Here is a 16,429-nt window from a genome sequence, read left to right on the forward strand (position 1 = left end):
GACAGAGAGATAGCTCTGCTGGCCGCGCATAGTTGAAACCAGGAGTCATCAACCCCAGTATCCCTAGAGGGCCAGGCAGGCAAATAAATGAGAGAAGTATTAATATCTGTAAAGTGCTTAAAATAGCACTGGAACACAGTAAACAGAGAGATGTTTCCGAGCACCCCTCGCCCTCCATCGGGCAGCCTAACTGACGGATTAAAGCCTCATGTCCCACTGTCTTTCCTTCCAGAACGTAAGCTCCGGGAGGGCAGGGGGACCATCTTCATCCAAGTGTGCAGAACAGCGCCTGGCACACAGCACACACTCAAAGTGTGGGGCTGCCTGGCAAAGCCAATGGCTCAGATGGGTGGCACTAAGCAGCCAGCTGCAAACTGCTGCTGGATTCTCTGATCGTTTTTAAAGAGAACCTGGAAATTCCTATTTTGTTGTGAAATCTCTCGACTTTTAATAACCTGTGTGAGTTGAAGGATAGCTATGGGCTGTGAGGGATGATCAGAGCGGAAAGCCATGTTTGCCTGGACCTCCAGTGCTGGCGGGCGACGGGGTGGGGGTGGGGGATGGAGGCGGGCCAACGCCATGGGTATAGGAAGGGGGCAGCCTGGGGGCTTCACGGACGTGTTCCCGCTCAGGAACGAACTAGAGAATTCTGAAAGCAGCGGCCATCATCACCATCGCCAGCCCAGCTTGGGCCCAAGAGCAGCGCCCGCCATGTCCTCCCTCGAATCCAGTCTTGGGGCACAGCTGGGTGGCAACCACTCTATCATCATCCCCGGACGGCTCAGCTGGAAGCACCAGGGGCAAACCTCCTTCTCAACTCCCTTGTGTCGCTGGGGGACACCGCTCACCTCCTCCCGCAAAGGGGAGACAACACAGACTCAAATTCGATTCTGCTGCTTGGTACGGGGTGGTACTCAGCAGGTGTAAAGGAAGACGACTTCAAAGTGGCGGGGGGGTGCTCGGGTGGGGAACGGGAAGGCACAGTGCGAAATCAAGCCAAGGGGAAGCGTTACCTCTGAGAGCAGTTTCGAGACGATTTCCAGTGGGGCTTGGTTGATGGAATCATCCTGCAGGGGGGACGTCAGGGCCATGTCCACCAGAGTTCGGATCTCCTTCAAGACGACTTCCCAACGGCTTGGGTTACTCAGGACTTTCTTGTATTTGTAAATCTTTTTCTGGTTGGGAGAGAAAAAGAGACCCACACGTGTTATTAACAGGCCAGGGGTGGAATATACAAGACGATCAAAGAATCAGATGTACTGGATGTGAAAGGCCCCACGCCTGGACCCCTCCCCACCCCATCAGAATCCGACCCCCGAAGAAGGGACAGTCTTGCCCCAAGTCGAAGACTGCATTTGCAGACAGCCAGGCCTCCTGAACGCTAGTAATTTCCACTCCTTTTCCAATGACTTAAAAAAAAAGGATGAAGCTATTTATCCTTCAGGTTAAATCTTTTGCCAAACTTGTTCCCCAAGTATTCAAATGCAATAGGAGGGGAAGCATTCCGGGTCCACAAAGGCACTTTCTTTGCGTTGGAGGCACTGTTTCTGCTCACCCTGACCCTAAGAGGTCCCCTTGGAGACTGTGCTCAACTGAGAAACCTGAAAGACAGGCTTGGGGCCTGGAATTCAGCTCCAGCCAGGTGGGGACTGAGCCCAGAATGGTCCTCAGCTGGGTGCATTCTCACCTCCGCATCCAAAGCTGGCGAGCGGCTGGGGCAGCGGCCAGCGGCTCCATCCATATGAGGCCGGGCTGGTTCCGCCCTCTGACATCATGGAAACAGAAGCCCTCTCTGAGGCCGAGGTCCCAGCCCGCACTCCTCTGGCTCCGCAGCGGCCTGCCCCACTGCCGCCCGGCTTGCCTGGGCATCTCTCTAACTGGATAAACTTCATTAAGTGCTCTGCTCCTTGGGGAAAACCTAATTTTAATGTCACTGAGCCAGCTGCCAGCTGGGTGACATGTCACAATCTCTGAACCAAAGTCTGAATGAGGGCAGGAGGAGGTGAGGGTCCCCCACTGGCCCCGAGGCTCAAAGAGAAGCTTGGAGGCCACCAGCGTCTCCCCGACCACTTAGTTTCTGAGTTAAGAATTACAAAGGGTCTTGGAAGCCAAGGCCTAAAATGAAGCATTTGGGGGACAAATTCTGCATCAAACTGAGTAGTTCTCTGCGCTGAGTGAGGTGTGGTGGTGGAACAGGAGGTCGACTGTAGGATCAGACAGGCCTGGTGCTTCCCATGAAGTATTTCACCTACGAAGCCTCAGCTTCCTCTTCTGTAAATTAGGCATGAAAATACCGTGTGGCCTCTTCCAATGTGGAACGCTTATAAATCCTGGACCCAGGTGGTCCCCTCTCTGTACCGAGTTATACTCAAAAGCGTAGTCCGAACAGCACAACCACATAACCCAAAGGGAACTCCGATACTCAACCTGCCTCTTCTGAAAAACTTTAAAGGAATGAAACGTACAACCCACAGTGATACAGACAGCATCCCGTTTTTTTCTCCCATGTTTTTCCCACACTCCATGATGTTCTGGAGCCTCTTATTTGCTAATCATACCCCAGCGCCACCACCATCACCCACTTAGTTAACTCACTCCTAAATTTATTTCCCCGTAGTCATCCCAGATCTTTCTTATGTAAATCTCTCCGTAGTCTGCCTCTCCCTCCTTCTCTCTCTCCTTCCACACACTCTCTGCCGGGCCCCACCGCCTCCCTCCCTCTCTCCAAGCTTTTGACGTGAAGACAGCACAGTTGTCGTCAAGTGGGGAATGGGAAAGAGTAGAAACATTTACTTGTCAATCATTTTAGATCCTATAAGGGCTGGAAGAAACGCATGGCAACTTCTGTTGGGGGTGGGTGTTCAGTGAATAATAAATACGCTGTTGATGGAGATGACGGTGACAAGCAGTATTTGCTGAACCCCGTGACTTTCATGATGAGGCGCACCTAGCCTCTTGAGGCTCCCCTGGGACCGTAAACACCCTCAGTCCCAGTTACCTGCCTGGTGTTGGGAGCCAGGAGCATGACCAGGTCTATACAAACACAAAGAGTGCCCGAAGTCTAAAGCGGTAGAGACACTTCCCAAGGCAAGAACCCGGTCCATCCCCGAAGATGAATGCTCCTTTGAGTCCTAGACACTGCGGTTCTGCTCTGGGCCCAGAGAATTGCTTGATTTTTAAAGATTTATTTTTTTATTGATTAATTGATTGATTGCTATGTTGGGTCTTCGTTTCTGTGCTAGGGCCTTCTCTAGTTGTGGCAAGCGGGGGCCACTCCTCATCACGGTGCGCGGGCCTCTCACCATCGCGGCCCCTCCTGTTGCGGAGCACAGCTCCAGACGCGCAGGCTCAGTAATTGTGGCTCACGGGCCCAGCCGCTCTGCGGCATGTGGGATCTTCCCAGACCAGGGCTCGAACCCGCGTCCCCTGCATTAGCAGGCAGACTCCCAACCACTGCGCCACCAGGGAAGCCCTGCTTGATTTTTAAATGACCATGAAATGGTCACAGAAACTCACCGTATATTAAGCCCCAAAGAAAGCCACAAGGACGCACAGCCGCGTATTCCCACAGTAGATTCTAGATTGGAATACGGTCTGCACTTTAAGCGCCCTCTCTTGTAATCAGCTGCAAGTTATTTACTTTTAAAAAAATAATGACTTCATTCTTTTTGTGAAAAAAGAGGCATGCTCACTGTAAGAAATGTAAACCACACTGAAAAGCACAAAGAAGAGGATAAATGAAGAAAGGTCTCGAAAATCCCACAACCTAGAAATAGCCATCACTAACCTTTGGTGAACATTGTTCCAGCTGGCCCTCAGTTAAACTTCGCCCGTGGGGGTGGGCGGCCGCGAGTTCGGCCCCTAAGTCCCCAGGACCCACACTCGGACTATGTCGCCGAGACAGTGAGGCCCAGGTGAGAGGGCCCATCGGGCGCCGCCTGCCCCAGCGAGCCCCTTCACAGGCGCGCCCAGCCTCGGGCTCACAGACGCAGCCCTCGTGACAGGCTGCGGAGGTCAACAGCTTTCCCACGAGCCCCTGCTTAAGAAGCGTCCCAAGGAGAGTGGTCACAGAGGCTGCGTTCAAGACCAGAAGTTCCCAGGCGCTGACAAGGGCTAACGTTTAACGACCCGCCAGGCACTGTGCAGAGCTCTTCTGGGCGTCATCTCGCTCCACCCTCACCGTAACCCCAGGAGCTGGGGACCTGCCATAGGCCCTGGGAGCAGAACCGCCGACAAGGACCCGAGTGCAGATGGTTTATTTACTGGGGAGGTGATGGAGGACACATCAGTGCAGGGGTGAGAGTGAGGCCGGGAGAAGAAGGCAGTAAATCACCACCAGAGCATCATCAAGTGTCAGGAACGGGCAACAGGCAACGCCACCACTGTGGGGACGAGGTCGAGTCCTGCGGGGGCCTCTGGGAGACAGTGCGGATCACGCCCTAGACTTGACCCACCCAAGGAGCAAGGAAGCTGCACTGTTTACCCACCAACTTCCTGGACTTCTGGCTGCCCTGTGCCCAGGCCAAAATGCTCCCACAGCCAGGAAAAGACGTGCCCCCGGGGCAGAGTCACCGTGTTTACAGTGAGCAGCCTTCAGGGCAGAGCGATGCCAAGAGGTAGGGCGTCTGCAGCTTCTGCCCCAGGCTCTAGTTTCCTGTTTACACACAAGAGTACCAGGGCCGGGAGGTGACATGACTTGCCCAAGTTCACACAGCTAGAAAGGGGCAATTCACAAGTACAAACCGGCTCTGGTGGACCCCAGAGGTCTCCCTCTTTCCATTACATGGGTCAGGGCCGGCGCAGATGGTGGAGAGGAGGCGCGGATTCACCAAGAGACACTGTGAGGAAGGCGGCAGGAACGCTTGATGGTCTGGGATGAGGGCTAGAACACGTCTCCAAGGCTCTGCGAGCTGGTGGGAGCAGCAGGTGGGCAGTGCAGCTGTGACATCGTGGTCACGGGGTGTGGGCAGGTGGCTGGTTCCCGGAAGAGGCTCTGAGCCCTGGCACAGGGCAGCCACAGGGCAGAGGGAGGCCTGCCCAGGACCATGGGGGCCTAGTCACTCTGCCTTGGGTGACAAATCAGCACATTTCATCCCAGGAGCTCTGCTGAGCTCATCTGGTGATGAATCACGGTGGGACTGGGTTGGGGAAGCCTCTGGAACCCTGACTCCCAGGAGCCCGGCCCTCAGCTTTGCCGTATGGTCCCTCCACTGAGCCCATGTCACCAGAAGGGGCGGGTGACCTCTTGCCGTGTCTGGAGTGGATGGGCTGCTGGATTCCTTTGACAGGAACCTTGGAACTGTCTCCCTGCTTGTTTTTGTGTAAGAAAGCCAAGAATGGTCTCACATTTTTTTTTAAGGGTTGTTAAGGGGAAAAACCAACAACAAAAAAGAATACGCAACAGAATCAAATGCAGCCCACAAAGCCCCAAACATTTGCTGTCTGGACCTTTAAAGAAAGAGTTTGCTAACCCATGGCTGGAAAGGTCGAACCCCACCCAGCCGCAGAGTAAGAGCACAATGCAGCTCTAGATCAGGGGCCATCAGGGAAACACAGGTTCAAACCATGAAGAGACACTGCTCCACGCCCAATAGGCTGGCTGGAACCAAAAGACAGGTATCTCCAAGAGTTGCCAAGGATGCAGAGGAAATGGGATACTTGGGCATTGCTGCTGGGAATGTAAATCAGTACAGCACCACTGGAAGACACGTTGACAGTTTCTTAAATCATTAAACATAAATTTATCATATGACCCAGCAACTCTGTTCCTAGAAATCTACTCAAGAGAAGAACAGACTCTACATAAAGACATGCACATGAATGTCCATAGCAGCATTATTCATCACAGCTCCAAACTGGAAACAACCCAAATGTCCATTAGCTGATGAATGGATAAGCAAGACATGGTATATCCAGACAATGGAATAGTATTTGGCAGTAAAAAGGATGGAAACACTCATATGTGCTACAAATATGGATGAATCTCACAAATCTGCTAAGTGAAAGAAGCCAGACGCAAAAGACTTATTGGAGGATTCCTTTTATATGAAATGTCTAGAAAAGGCAAATTTATAGAGACAGAAAGTGGAACAGTTACTGCCTGGGGTTGGGAGGCGGCAACAGAGATTAGGCTGCAAACAGATATGAGGGCATTTTTAGATGATGGAAATACTCTAAAACTGCATTGTGATGGTCGCACAACCCTATAAATTTACTAAAATCATTGAATCATTCACTTACAATACGTGAATTTTATGCCATGTAAATTACACCTTAATTAAGGTGTTAAAGAAAAAAATCCCAACCCAGGTAGGTGGAGGAGATCAAAAAAAGTCAGAGGCAGTATGGCTTCGTGGTTAAGAGTGCAGGTTTTGCAATCAGCAGACTTCAGTTCAGATCTAAGCTCTACTTCATCTACCCATCCACCTATTCACTTATCCATCCATCCATCCATCCATCCACCCATCCACCCATGCATCCATCCATCCACCTATCCACTCATCCATCCATCCATTTATCTAATCATCCGACAATAGTTACTGGGAACCATCTAGTATGGTGTGGCACGTACTGAGTTAAGTCCTAAGGATACCAGTGATGAGCAAAGCAGACAGATCCCAGTGCTCGTGGAACTTACAGCGTATCACTGGCACCCTACTTTCCTCATCTGCAACGTGGGATGAGAACAACCACTATCAAAGGCTTGCCATGCCCATTCCATGAGATGATACATATAAACACTTAGCCCTGTTCCTCGCGAAACAGCAGCGCTCATTCTTATCACCCACCAAGTCCTGTGGGTGAGTGATCCAGAGCAGGCAGGACCCAGGAGGGCTCCCGGCATCTGTGACTAAGCCCCACCCGCTCCCGAAACAACAGAGCCAGCAGGAAGAGCCAGCCGCGCCTCCACTGCAGTCTTCGCCCTCTGCTTATCAGGAAGGGGGCGTTACCTGGGCAACATCCGCCATCTCTCCAGCAAATGCTGCTACCGCAGAGACAACCACAGACGCCCGGGTTCTCCGGCCTGGGAAAGTGGAGCCCGTCGGCTCCTCCACGGGAGACAAGCTGTCACCGGGCAGGCGCCCCTCTCCAGGAGAGGTGTGACTCAGAATGTGCAGGCACCACGCCTCCCGCTGACGGGGCGGTTGCTCTGCCGCTTGCTGCAGCCTCCGAAGCACGCATGCTCCCCCCACCCGTCATTAAAGGAGAGGGCGCTCCTGGAGCCAATGAGGAAAAGGAGCCCGGCGGGAGCTGGGCTGGCTTTGACAACTTCTTTCCAGGCGGTGTCCCAAAGCTGTGCTGCCCGGCACGAGAGCCACCAGCCCCGTGTGGCTACTTACACTGAACCTAATTAAAATGAAATACAACTGAAAATTCAGCGCCTCAGTCCCACTAGCCGTATTCCAGCGGCTGGACAGCCGCACGTGGCAAGAGGCTGCCACACTGGACAGTGCAGATAGAGAACATTTTCATCACTGCAGAAAATTCTATTGGGCAGGCTGTCCTAAAGTCTTAGCACGCCCTCTGTCACCCACGCCCCAGAGGACCAGTGACGTGCTCGTTGCCTCTCCCATCACTCAGGCAACGCCTGTTTGCTGGGGCCAGTATGTGAGCGGCACCCTGCCCATCTCCTCCAACTTTCCCTCCAAGGCCTACAGGGGCTGTCCCCAAATGTCCTTTGCACACCCAGGGAGAATGACCAAGTGGGTGACTTCTTTGGCTCCCCTGATTCCTAGACAGGGGGGGCCTCTGACCACCTCATTCCTTCAAGACTCACTGGGGCTACGGATGAATGTGCCAGGTGACTCACCATCTCTGCCAACCCAGTGCGCTTCTGGGGGCACACTTTAAAAAAATTCTCACAACCACCCAACAATGGGAGCAGTATAATTAGGTTCATTTTACAGATAAGAAGTCTGAGGCTGAGAGAGGTTAAGTCAAGGAGCTAGTAAGAGCCAGAGCTGGAGTTGGGACCCAGGTGTAGCTGGATCCTGAGTCCCCAACCACCGTGCCACTCTGAGAGGCGCACCTGAGTGCTTTCTCTGCCTTGATCGATGCTGCTGCCTCCTGCTGAAACGAACAAGAAGCGCTTTAAATTGGAGGGCTGAGCCCAGGGGCAGTTCCAGACTGGCTGGAGCTGGGCGTCTGGATGACATCTGCCTGGAAAGCCGGGTCCTTGGGAGACGGGCAATTTGTTTGCAAAAGGGGGAAGAGCATGGCACTCTGCCCCCTAAGTGCCCACTGGAGGCGGTCTCCCTGCAGTCATTACTGCTTCCAAGGAAACAGCAGAAACTCGGGCACAGTATCCTGCTCATTGTCTCTGGAACATCGCCTGGTTGCCTGGGCAACCATGCATCTGGCTGGTGAGGAGATGTACTGGTCTTGGTGCCAGGCTTGCAGCTGGGTACCACATCCTACCTGGCTCTTAGGGCCTGCTGCAAGCTTGGCAAAATCCAATCATCCACGGATCCGACTGACTGCACTGAGAAAATTCTAGGTGGCTGTTTTCCTCACTGAGCTCTGGCTCCTTGGGGACAGGGATCATGCCTTGTCTGTTTCTTCACTGTTCTGTGTGGTGGCTGGAACCGCTGAGGGCACATGGAAGGTGTTCTCAGTATTTGTCAGAGGGAGGAGAATAAGAATCAGAAATAATGGTTGGGCTTCCCTGGTGGCACAGTGGTGAAGGATCCGCCTGCCAATGCAGGCGACACAGGTTTCAGCCCTGGTCCAGGAAGATCCCACGTGCTGCGGAGCAACTAAGTCCGTGTGCCACAACTACTGAGCCCGCGAGCCGCAACTACTGAGCCCGCGCACCTAGAGCCCGTGCTCCACAACAAGAGAAGCCACCACAGTGAGAAGCCTGCACACTGCAACGAAGAGCAGCCCCCGCTCGCCACAACTAGAGAAAGCCTGTGTGCAGCAACGAAGACCCAGAACAGCCAAAAATAAATAAATTAAAAAAAAAAGACACCTGTTCTTTAAAAAAAAAAAACAAAGAAAGAAACAACGGCCAACATGTATGAAGTGCTTCCCCTGTTGTCAGCTACTACACCAAACCTTTTAACCCTCCCAGCCCACTGCAAACGCAGGAACTACCTGCAGGGGGAGCTTGTTAAAAGGCAGATTCTAACTCGGTAGAGCTGGATGGGGCCTGGGAGTCTGCACTTTCCAGTAGTTTCCAGATAAGAGAGATGCTCCTGAACCCAACCCCAGGTGCCTCGTCTGCTCCTCCCTAGGAGGCATGCTTGCTCTGTCCCCATGATACAGAGAAGGGGGCAGTGAGGGAGTGATACCTTGCCTGCGGTCACACAGCTGGTGTTGTGAGCTATGTCCCCCAAAATGGTATGTCCAAGTCCTATAACCCCTGGTTATCTGTGGATGTGACCTTATTTGGAAATAGGTCTTTACAGATGCCATCAAGTGAAGGTGAGGTCATGCTGGATTAGGGTGGGTCCTTATAAAAAGGCCAGGAGAAGACACACACATACACAGGGAGAGAAGCTAGGTGAAGGTGGAGGCAGAGACTGAAGCAACGCCTCTACCAGCCAAGGGACGCCAAGGAGTGTAGCAGCCACCAGAAGCTGCAAGAGGCAGGGAGGGAACCTCCCTCAGAGTCTCTGGAGGGAGCATGTCCCTGCCAACACCTTGATTTTGGACCTCTGGCCCCAGAACTGTGAGCGGTTACATTTCTGTTGCTTTCAGCCACCCAGTTTGTGGTACTTTGTTATGGGAAACTCACACCGCTGGTAAGCAGCAAAGCAAGGCAGACCCCAGGGAGCCTGGCTTCAGCCCTTCGAGCTGACCCTTCCCATCCTTTTATTTTATGGAGGTGGCAGCCGGGGCCCCTGCTCTCAGCGGCCTCTCCCAGCTTACCCTCGGCTTGGAATCGGTTAGGTTTTCTCTTACTGGGGAAGACCTGACCTCCTGTCTCCCTCTTGCTCCCTCGGGGTTGGAAAAGCTGGCGTCCACTCTTGACGCCTGCCCCCAGCCGATCACCCGAGCGCAGAAGCCCCTGGTCCTGTGCTGCCTGCACACCTGGGCGCCTGCACCATCACTAATGTCACGAGGAGCCTCCTGGACACCCAGAGAAGCTGCAGAGGGGATTCCAAGGAGGATTCAGGAGGACGTCAGTGCAGGGCTGGCTTAGGGTCCTCGGCAAAGAGTCATGAGGTGGGCTCTGGCTCAGAGCAGAGCCCGCTTTCCTTTTTTTTTTTTTAAATTGAAGTATAGTTGATTTAGAATGTTTCAGGTGTATAGCAAAGTGATTCAATTATATATATATATATATATATATATTCAGATTCTTTTCCATTATAGGTTATTACAAGATATTGAATATAGTTCCCTGTGCTATACAGTAGGTCCTTGTTTATTTATTTTTTATATAGTAGTGTGCATATGTTAATCCCATAAATAAATTCCCAATTTATCCTTCCCGCCCCTTTCCCTGTGGTAACCATATGTCTGTGAGTCTGTTTCTGTTTTGTAAATAAGTTTATTTGTATCTTTTTTTAAAAGATTCCACATATAAGTAATATCATATGATATCTGTCTTTCCCTGTCTGACTTACTTCACTTACTATGATGATCTCTAGGTCCATCCATGTTGCTGCAAGTGACATTATTTCATTCGTTTTCATGGCTGAGTGATATTCCATTGTATATATGTATCACATCTTCTTTATCCATTCCTCTGTCAATGGACGTTGAGGTTGCTTCCTTGTCTCGGCTATTGTAAACAGTGCTGCTGTGAACATTGGGGCGCATGTATTTTTTCGAATTAGAGTTTTCGTCTTTTCCGGATATATGCCCTGGGGTGGGATCACTGGATCACTGGTGGTTCTATTTTTAGTTTTTTGAGGAACCCCCATACTCTTCTCCATATTGGCTGTACCAATTTACGTTTCCACCAACAGTGTAGGAAGGTTCCCTTTTCTCCACACCCTCTCCAGCATTTCTCTTTCCTTTTATGAGGCTTACACATCTGCCAATGGTTGGCAACCCCCATTATGCCAGCTGACAGCCCAGGGTTTCCTACAGCCGGGCACTGAGCTAAACTCATCCCAGAACAACTGTTTCAGGGTTCTCAATCCTGGCTACGCATAAGAACCATTTGGGAGGCTTAACAACATTCCAACAACAGAGTCCAACCCCAGGCCAATCTCATGCGGCGGCTGTTCTGGGCAGGGTGGAGCCGAGGCATCTGGTTCTTTGGGCACTGGTATACTTTAAAGTATATCTGAACACCAATGGGCACAACAACATTATTCACAATTGCCAAAAGGTGGAGGCAACTCAAGTGTCCATCGACAGATGAATGGATAAACAAATGTTGGCTATGGATACAATGGATTATTCAGCCATGAAAAGGAAGGGAATTCTGATACATGCTACAACATGGATGAACCTTGAGCACATTATGCAAGTGAAATAAGCCAGTCACAAAAAGACAAACACTGTAGGTTCCGTTCACAGGAGGGTATACCTAGAGTCGTCAGATTCATAGAGACAGAAAGTAGACAGAACGTAGAATGCGGGTTGCCAGGAGCTGGGGGAGGGGGAAGGGGGAGTTAGTGTTTAACAGGGACGGAGTTTCAGTTTTGCAAGATGAAAAAGTTCCAGAGAAGGATGATGGAGGTGGCTGTACAGTGTGAATGTACTTAACACCGCAGAACTGAACACTTAAATCTCCAGGTGACTTGAGCCTGCAGCCAGAGGTCAGCCCTGGTGGTCCAGTCTAAGGTGGCAGATGTGACCCCTGCACACTGTACAGATGCAAGACCCCAACAGTAACCTGCTCCGGGACAAAGCGGCTGTCTGAACCAGGACCCCTCTCCTCAGGGTCACCTCATTGTCCCGAGTCACAGTCAATGAAGAGACCGTGAGCTGCGTACATAGGTACAGCCCTGGACCTGCTCTCAGCTTCTGGAAATGCTCTCCTGTCTCCACATGGCCTAACCCCAGGGGCTGGGGAATGACCAGTGCCCAGGGCGGGGCTGCACGCACCTTCCGGCCTGGTCACAGCCCTCTAGGGAGGCTGGGGGCTCCCCAGTCCTGCTCAGCACACCTGGCGCTACACCCTCACTGCCTTTGCTCGCATGCCTCCACCCCCGTCAACTCCTGGGGTGCTCAGAGGCTCAGTCACGACCCTGCTGTGGCCCTCAGGTGTGTGCAGAGTGGCGCCCCTCTGCATTCGGACTTCCGCTGCTAATAAGCTGTGCAGCCTCAGGCAAATCATATCACCTCTCTGAACTTTAGTTTCCTCATCTGTAAAATGGGGATAATAGTCACGCCTGCCTCTTGCAGCTGTTGACAAGATTAAATGTGATATTTCATGCTGAATCTTATAGATGCTCAATAAATGGTAGCTACTCAGTCAGTAGGACATCGATGAAAGACATCGATTAACTGCTGAGAAAAAATAAAGGTGACTAGAAACCCCTAAATGTCCATCGATAGGGAAATGCCTGAACAAACTACAGCCGCATGCAGTATCACACCAGACAGCAGTTAAAAGGAACAAAGGCAAGCCAACAGACCTGCCATGGATTCCACCCCCATGAACCATGTTAAGTGTAGAAGCAAACACACACACACGTGTACGTATATATTACATGACCACGCTGCACATATGAGGGGGCTGAGGAAGAGCTTCAGCTTTATCCGAAATGTTTCAAACTGTTGCAGGAAGCCATAGCCGTGTATTATACATTTAATTTAAAATAAATAAAGAGAAAAATCCCCAAAGATTTCAGAAATTGGGATCATAGAGGTGGTATTGTCCCTTCCACAGAATTCTTAAATTGGTCAGAATCCCACAATCTTAGAAGGAGCTGGAGAGTATCTGACATCTTATTCTTCTTGACTTTTCAGTGTTCTAGTAGATTACCTCGTTTTTGTTTTTGTTTTTTGGCTACATCACGCAGCTTGCGGGAACTTAGTTCCCCGACCAGAGATCAAACCCGTGCCCCATGCAGTGGAAGCTCACAGTCCTAACCACTGGACAGCCAGGGAATTCCCAGGATTACTTCGTTTTTGAAATGATACGTGTTCACTGGAAAACTAGAATAGTACAGAACAGTGTCGGGGAAGGGAGTAATAAAGCGCGCACGAGCTCGAGGTGTGGGCTCAGCGCCTGCACATCTGTATGCTGGTTACCATCGTTCCACGGATTCTCTTTCTGTGCACATGCGTAACCCTGCCATAAAAGTGTACATAAATTTAGCCCATATCGTACGTGTTGGCTTTTTTGTTTGCTTGTTTTTAATTTATTTATTTTTGGCTGCGTTGGGTCTTTGTTGCTGTGCGTGAGCTTTCTCTAGTTGCGGCGAGCGGGGGCTACTCTTCGTTGCGGTGCACGGGCTTCTCATTGCAGTGGCTTCTCCTGTTGCAGAGCACAGGCTCTGGGCACGCGGGCTTCAGTAGTTGTGGCACGTGGGCTCAGTAGTTGTGGCTCGCAGGCTCTAGAGCGCAGGCTCAGTAGCTGTGGCACACGGCCTTAGTTGCTCCGCGGCATGTGGGAATCTTCCTGGAGCAGGGCTCGAACCCATGTCCCCTGCACTGGCAGGCGGATTCTTAACCACTGCGCCACCAGGGCAGTCCCTGTTGGCTTGTTTTTTAACCTCACCTCTGCCCCCAACCGCGTCTCCCCCACCCCAGAATCCATGCTAAAAACAAACCATATGGTTGGCAAGCATTTTCTGTAAAAGGGTCAGGTAATAAATATTACAGGCTTTTCTGGCCATACTCTGCAGTTGTAGCACAAATGGGTGGGGCTGGGTGCCCCCAAACCTCTTATTTACAAAAACAGGCAGTGAGCCCGATAGTCTGTCAACCCCCGTACATATCAATTCAGATATTCCTCCACGGCCATACGTTAATCAAATGCAAATATATAGATAGATTTTCTTTGGTCCTCAGCTTTTGTTGTTTTGTTTTACGAAAAGGGCATCACATTATACGTGGATCTCTGCATCTTGCTTTTTCTCTCTTAACACCTGGAAGTGGCCCCATGTCAATCAGTATAGATTTTCCCATGCTGTGTGTTTTTATAAGCCACCTCAAATATCACTGGGCAAAGGTAGCATATACACTTAGAAAACGAAAAATCAAGCCAACAGGCGTCCTCTCGCCTGACCTCAGCCTTCTGTGCAAATCCTCTGGGAGGTCTTTCTGGCAGCAGCCTTCGGGCGCTGTGACTGCCATACATCAGTGACCGGGCGCATCCCTGACCAGACAGCCGGGTCCCTTACCAGGCACTCTGCGCCAAAGAGCTCTTCTCCAGGGGCCACTGCCTGCCCTGAGGCGGCCCCCTTGGTCCAACACGTACTTCCACGGTTCCCAAGATCAAAGCCACCCACCCACCCCAGGCTCTCACATACCCAGAGACGTGTCCTGATTCTCCTTAATTGTAAACTCGACCCAAGGTGTGGGTGAGACCCCACCTTTAACAGAATGTTTAAGAAGATCCGATTATTTTCCTGTAATGATTTTGCCAATGACGTTAGTGGTGCTGGGAATCCCGTGCAGAACTGAACCACGTCCTGAAGACCAAAGTGGGGGCCACTTGTTAATCAATAACAGGAAAGGCTGTTTTCTGAGGAAACACCCCCGATTGCTAGCAACTCACCAAATAAATTAAAAAATGCAAATACGGTACCAGAGGCTGCTTTTCCTCTGCCGTGTGAGAGAGGCCGGCCCGAGCGAGTTTGGCTGCGCTGAAGGGCAGAGGACAGCACAGGGCTGTTGCCCTTGGGTCCGATAAAGGGAAATCTCTACCCCAAATAAGGAGTTCTCCCGCTCGGCTTCGGATGGTAGCATCTCAACAGGGGCCTCCGCTGTTTATTTGACTAACAACTTTATCTAGTGCTCGCAGCACTTCAAAGGCATCCGATCCGTTCACCCCTTTGTGTGGGAAGCCTCTAGTCCTTGTCGGGCTGCCGCCTCTGGGCTGGAGCCATGGCTCCTGCCACAAGCGGCCTTAATTTATGAGCACCCTGGAAAAGGATCCAGTTCCCTAATTAATTCATCCGCAGCGGATCGTCAATGGGCGTGCCCAGGCAGGCAATGAGGGTGTGCTTGAATCAGCGTGGGGCGTACCCCTGCCTTCCCGAGCGGGGGTCTTGTGGGGAGGCAGGATGTACCAGGGGCTGTTCCCTCCTTGCTGAGGAAGGCCCCTCAGACAGGCCCAGGGCATGGTCAAGACAGAGTCCAGGGGTGGGACCCGGGGGGCATTCACGGCGGTCAAGTCTGAGTTGCCCGCACAAGTGGAGGAGAGGCTGGCAGAGCAATCCAAGAGCCCTTCCTGCTTGATCGCAAGCCGAGAGGGACCCAGCAACAGGGCCTAAGGGACGCAGAGGAGGCTCAGGCCCGGGTCTGAATTCTGGCTCAGATACAGGGGAATGTTATTTACTCTGAGAGTCAGTTTTCTGGTCTGCAAAATGGGTACGCAATCCTACCTCCCAGGGACTCTGTATAGACTAAAATAGGGCAGCAGATGAAGTGGCTGGAAAACAGTCGGCACTCAATAAACGTCTGCTGCTCTTTCCCCTTTCTTCTTTTTTTAAAAATTTTATTTATTTGTTCGTTTATTTCTTTTTTGGCTGGGTTGGGTCTTAGTTGCGGCACGCGGGGTCTTTTGCTGCAGCACGCGGGCTCTTCGTTGTGGCGCACGAGCTTCTCTCTAGTTGTGGCGTGCGGGTTTTCTCTCTCTAGTTGTGGTGCACGGGCTCCAGGGCACGTAGGCTCTGTAGTTTGTGGCACGCGGGCTCTCTAGTTGAGGTGCGCGGGCTTAGTTGCTCCGCGGCATGTGGGATCTTAGTTTCCCAACCAGGGATCGAACCCACGTCCCCCCTCATTGGAAGGTGGATTCTTTACCACTGGACCACCAGGGAAGTCCCATCTTTCCCCTTTCTTCAAGCTACTGCAGTGGCTCTCCGACTGTGTTGTGTATCAGAATCACTTGGAGGGCATGGAAAACACACCTTGCTACACTCTCCTCCCCCACTTTCCAGTTTATAAGACAGAAGATCTGCATTCCTAGTAAGTTTCCAGGCTTTGAGAACCACTGAGCTACAGTTCAGAACCCCCGGGGTCCATCGTGACAGAGGCCTCTGAGGAAATAAAGACCATCCCTGATGGAAAGTTCAACGCAGATGCTGACAAAGGCTTCGAGAGTCAACAGATGCCAACGGTCTGCTCCAGTCCACCACCTTCGGCCATTGTTGAGCTGGCCCTTGATCTCCTGGGGGCGCTTTTCAGGGTCCACGCGCTCTCGGACGTCTGTTCCAGCCCAGAGGGCAGATTCGGCCCACTCTGCCAAAGGGTCTTACCCACGCATCTGCTTGGTCCCCACTGTTTCTCCAGCTCCCACCGGACACAAACCACCGTGGCCTCCTGCCGCCAAGGTCAGCAGGCTCCATCCGGGTGG

The 16,429-nt window shown here is 51.8% G+C and overlaps 1 protein-coding gene across 2 annotated transcripts in view; it reads right to left on the reverse strand.

Annotated features, from left to right (window-relative positions):
- CMIP (c-Maf inducing protein) overlaps window positions 1-16,429 on the reverse strand; it is a 236,178-nt gene that overhangs the window by 49,623 nt on the left and 170,126 nt on the right. The window contains exons 1-2 of one of the 2 annotated variants that reach the window (XM_057533902.1): window positions 6,951-7,101; window positions 1,014-1,175 (exon numbers count right to left, since the gene is read on the reverse strand). In XM_057533902.1, coding sequence (XP_057389885.1) covers window positions 1,014-1,175; window positions 6,951-6,968 — 180 coding nt within the window. In that variant the 5' untranslated portion in view covers window positions 6,969-7,101. Of the gene's footprint in view, window positions 1-1,013; window positions 1,176-6,950; window positions 7,102-16,429 lie in introns of those variants that run through there. The other variant, XM_007182633.3, reaches the window with a different exon arrangement.

Source organism: Balaenoptera acutorostrata, chromosome 19 (assembly GCF_949987535.1).
Source record: "Balaenoptera acutorostrata chromosome 19, mBalAcu1.1, whole genome shotgun sequence".
NCBI classification, from domain to species: Eukaryota; Metazoa; Chordata; class Mammalia; order Artiodactyla; family Balaenopteridae; genus Balaenoptera; species Balaenoptera acutorostrata.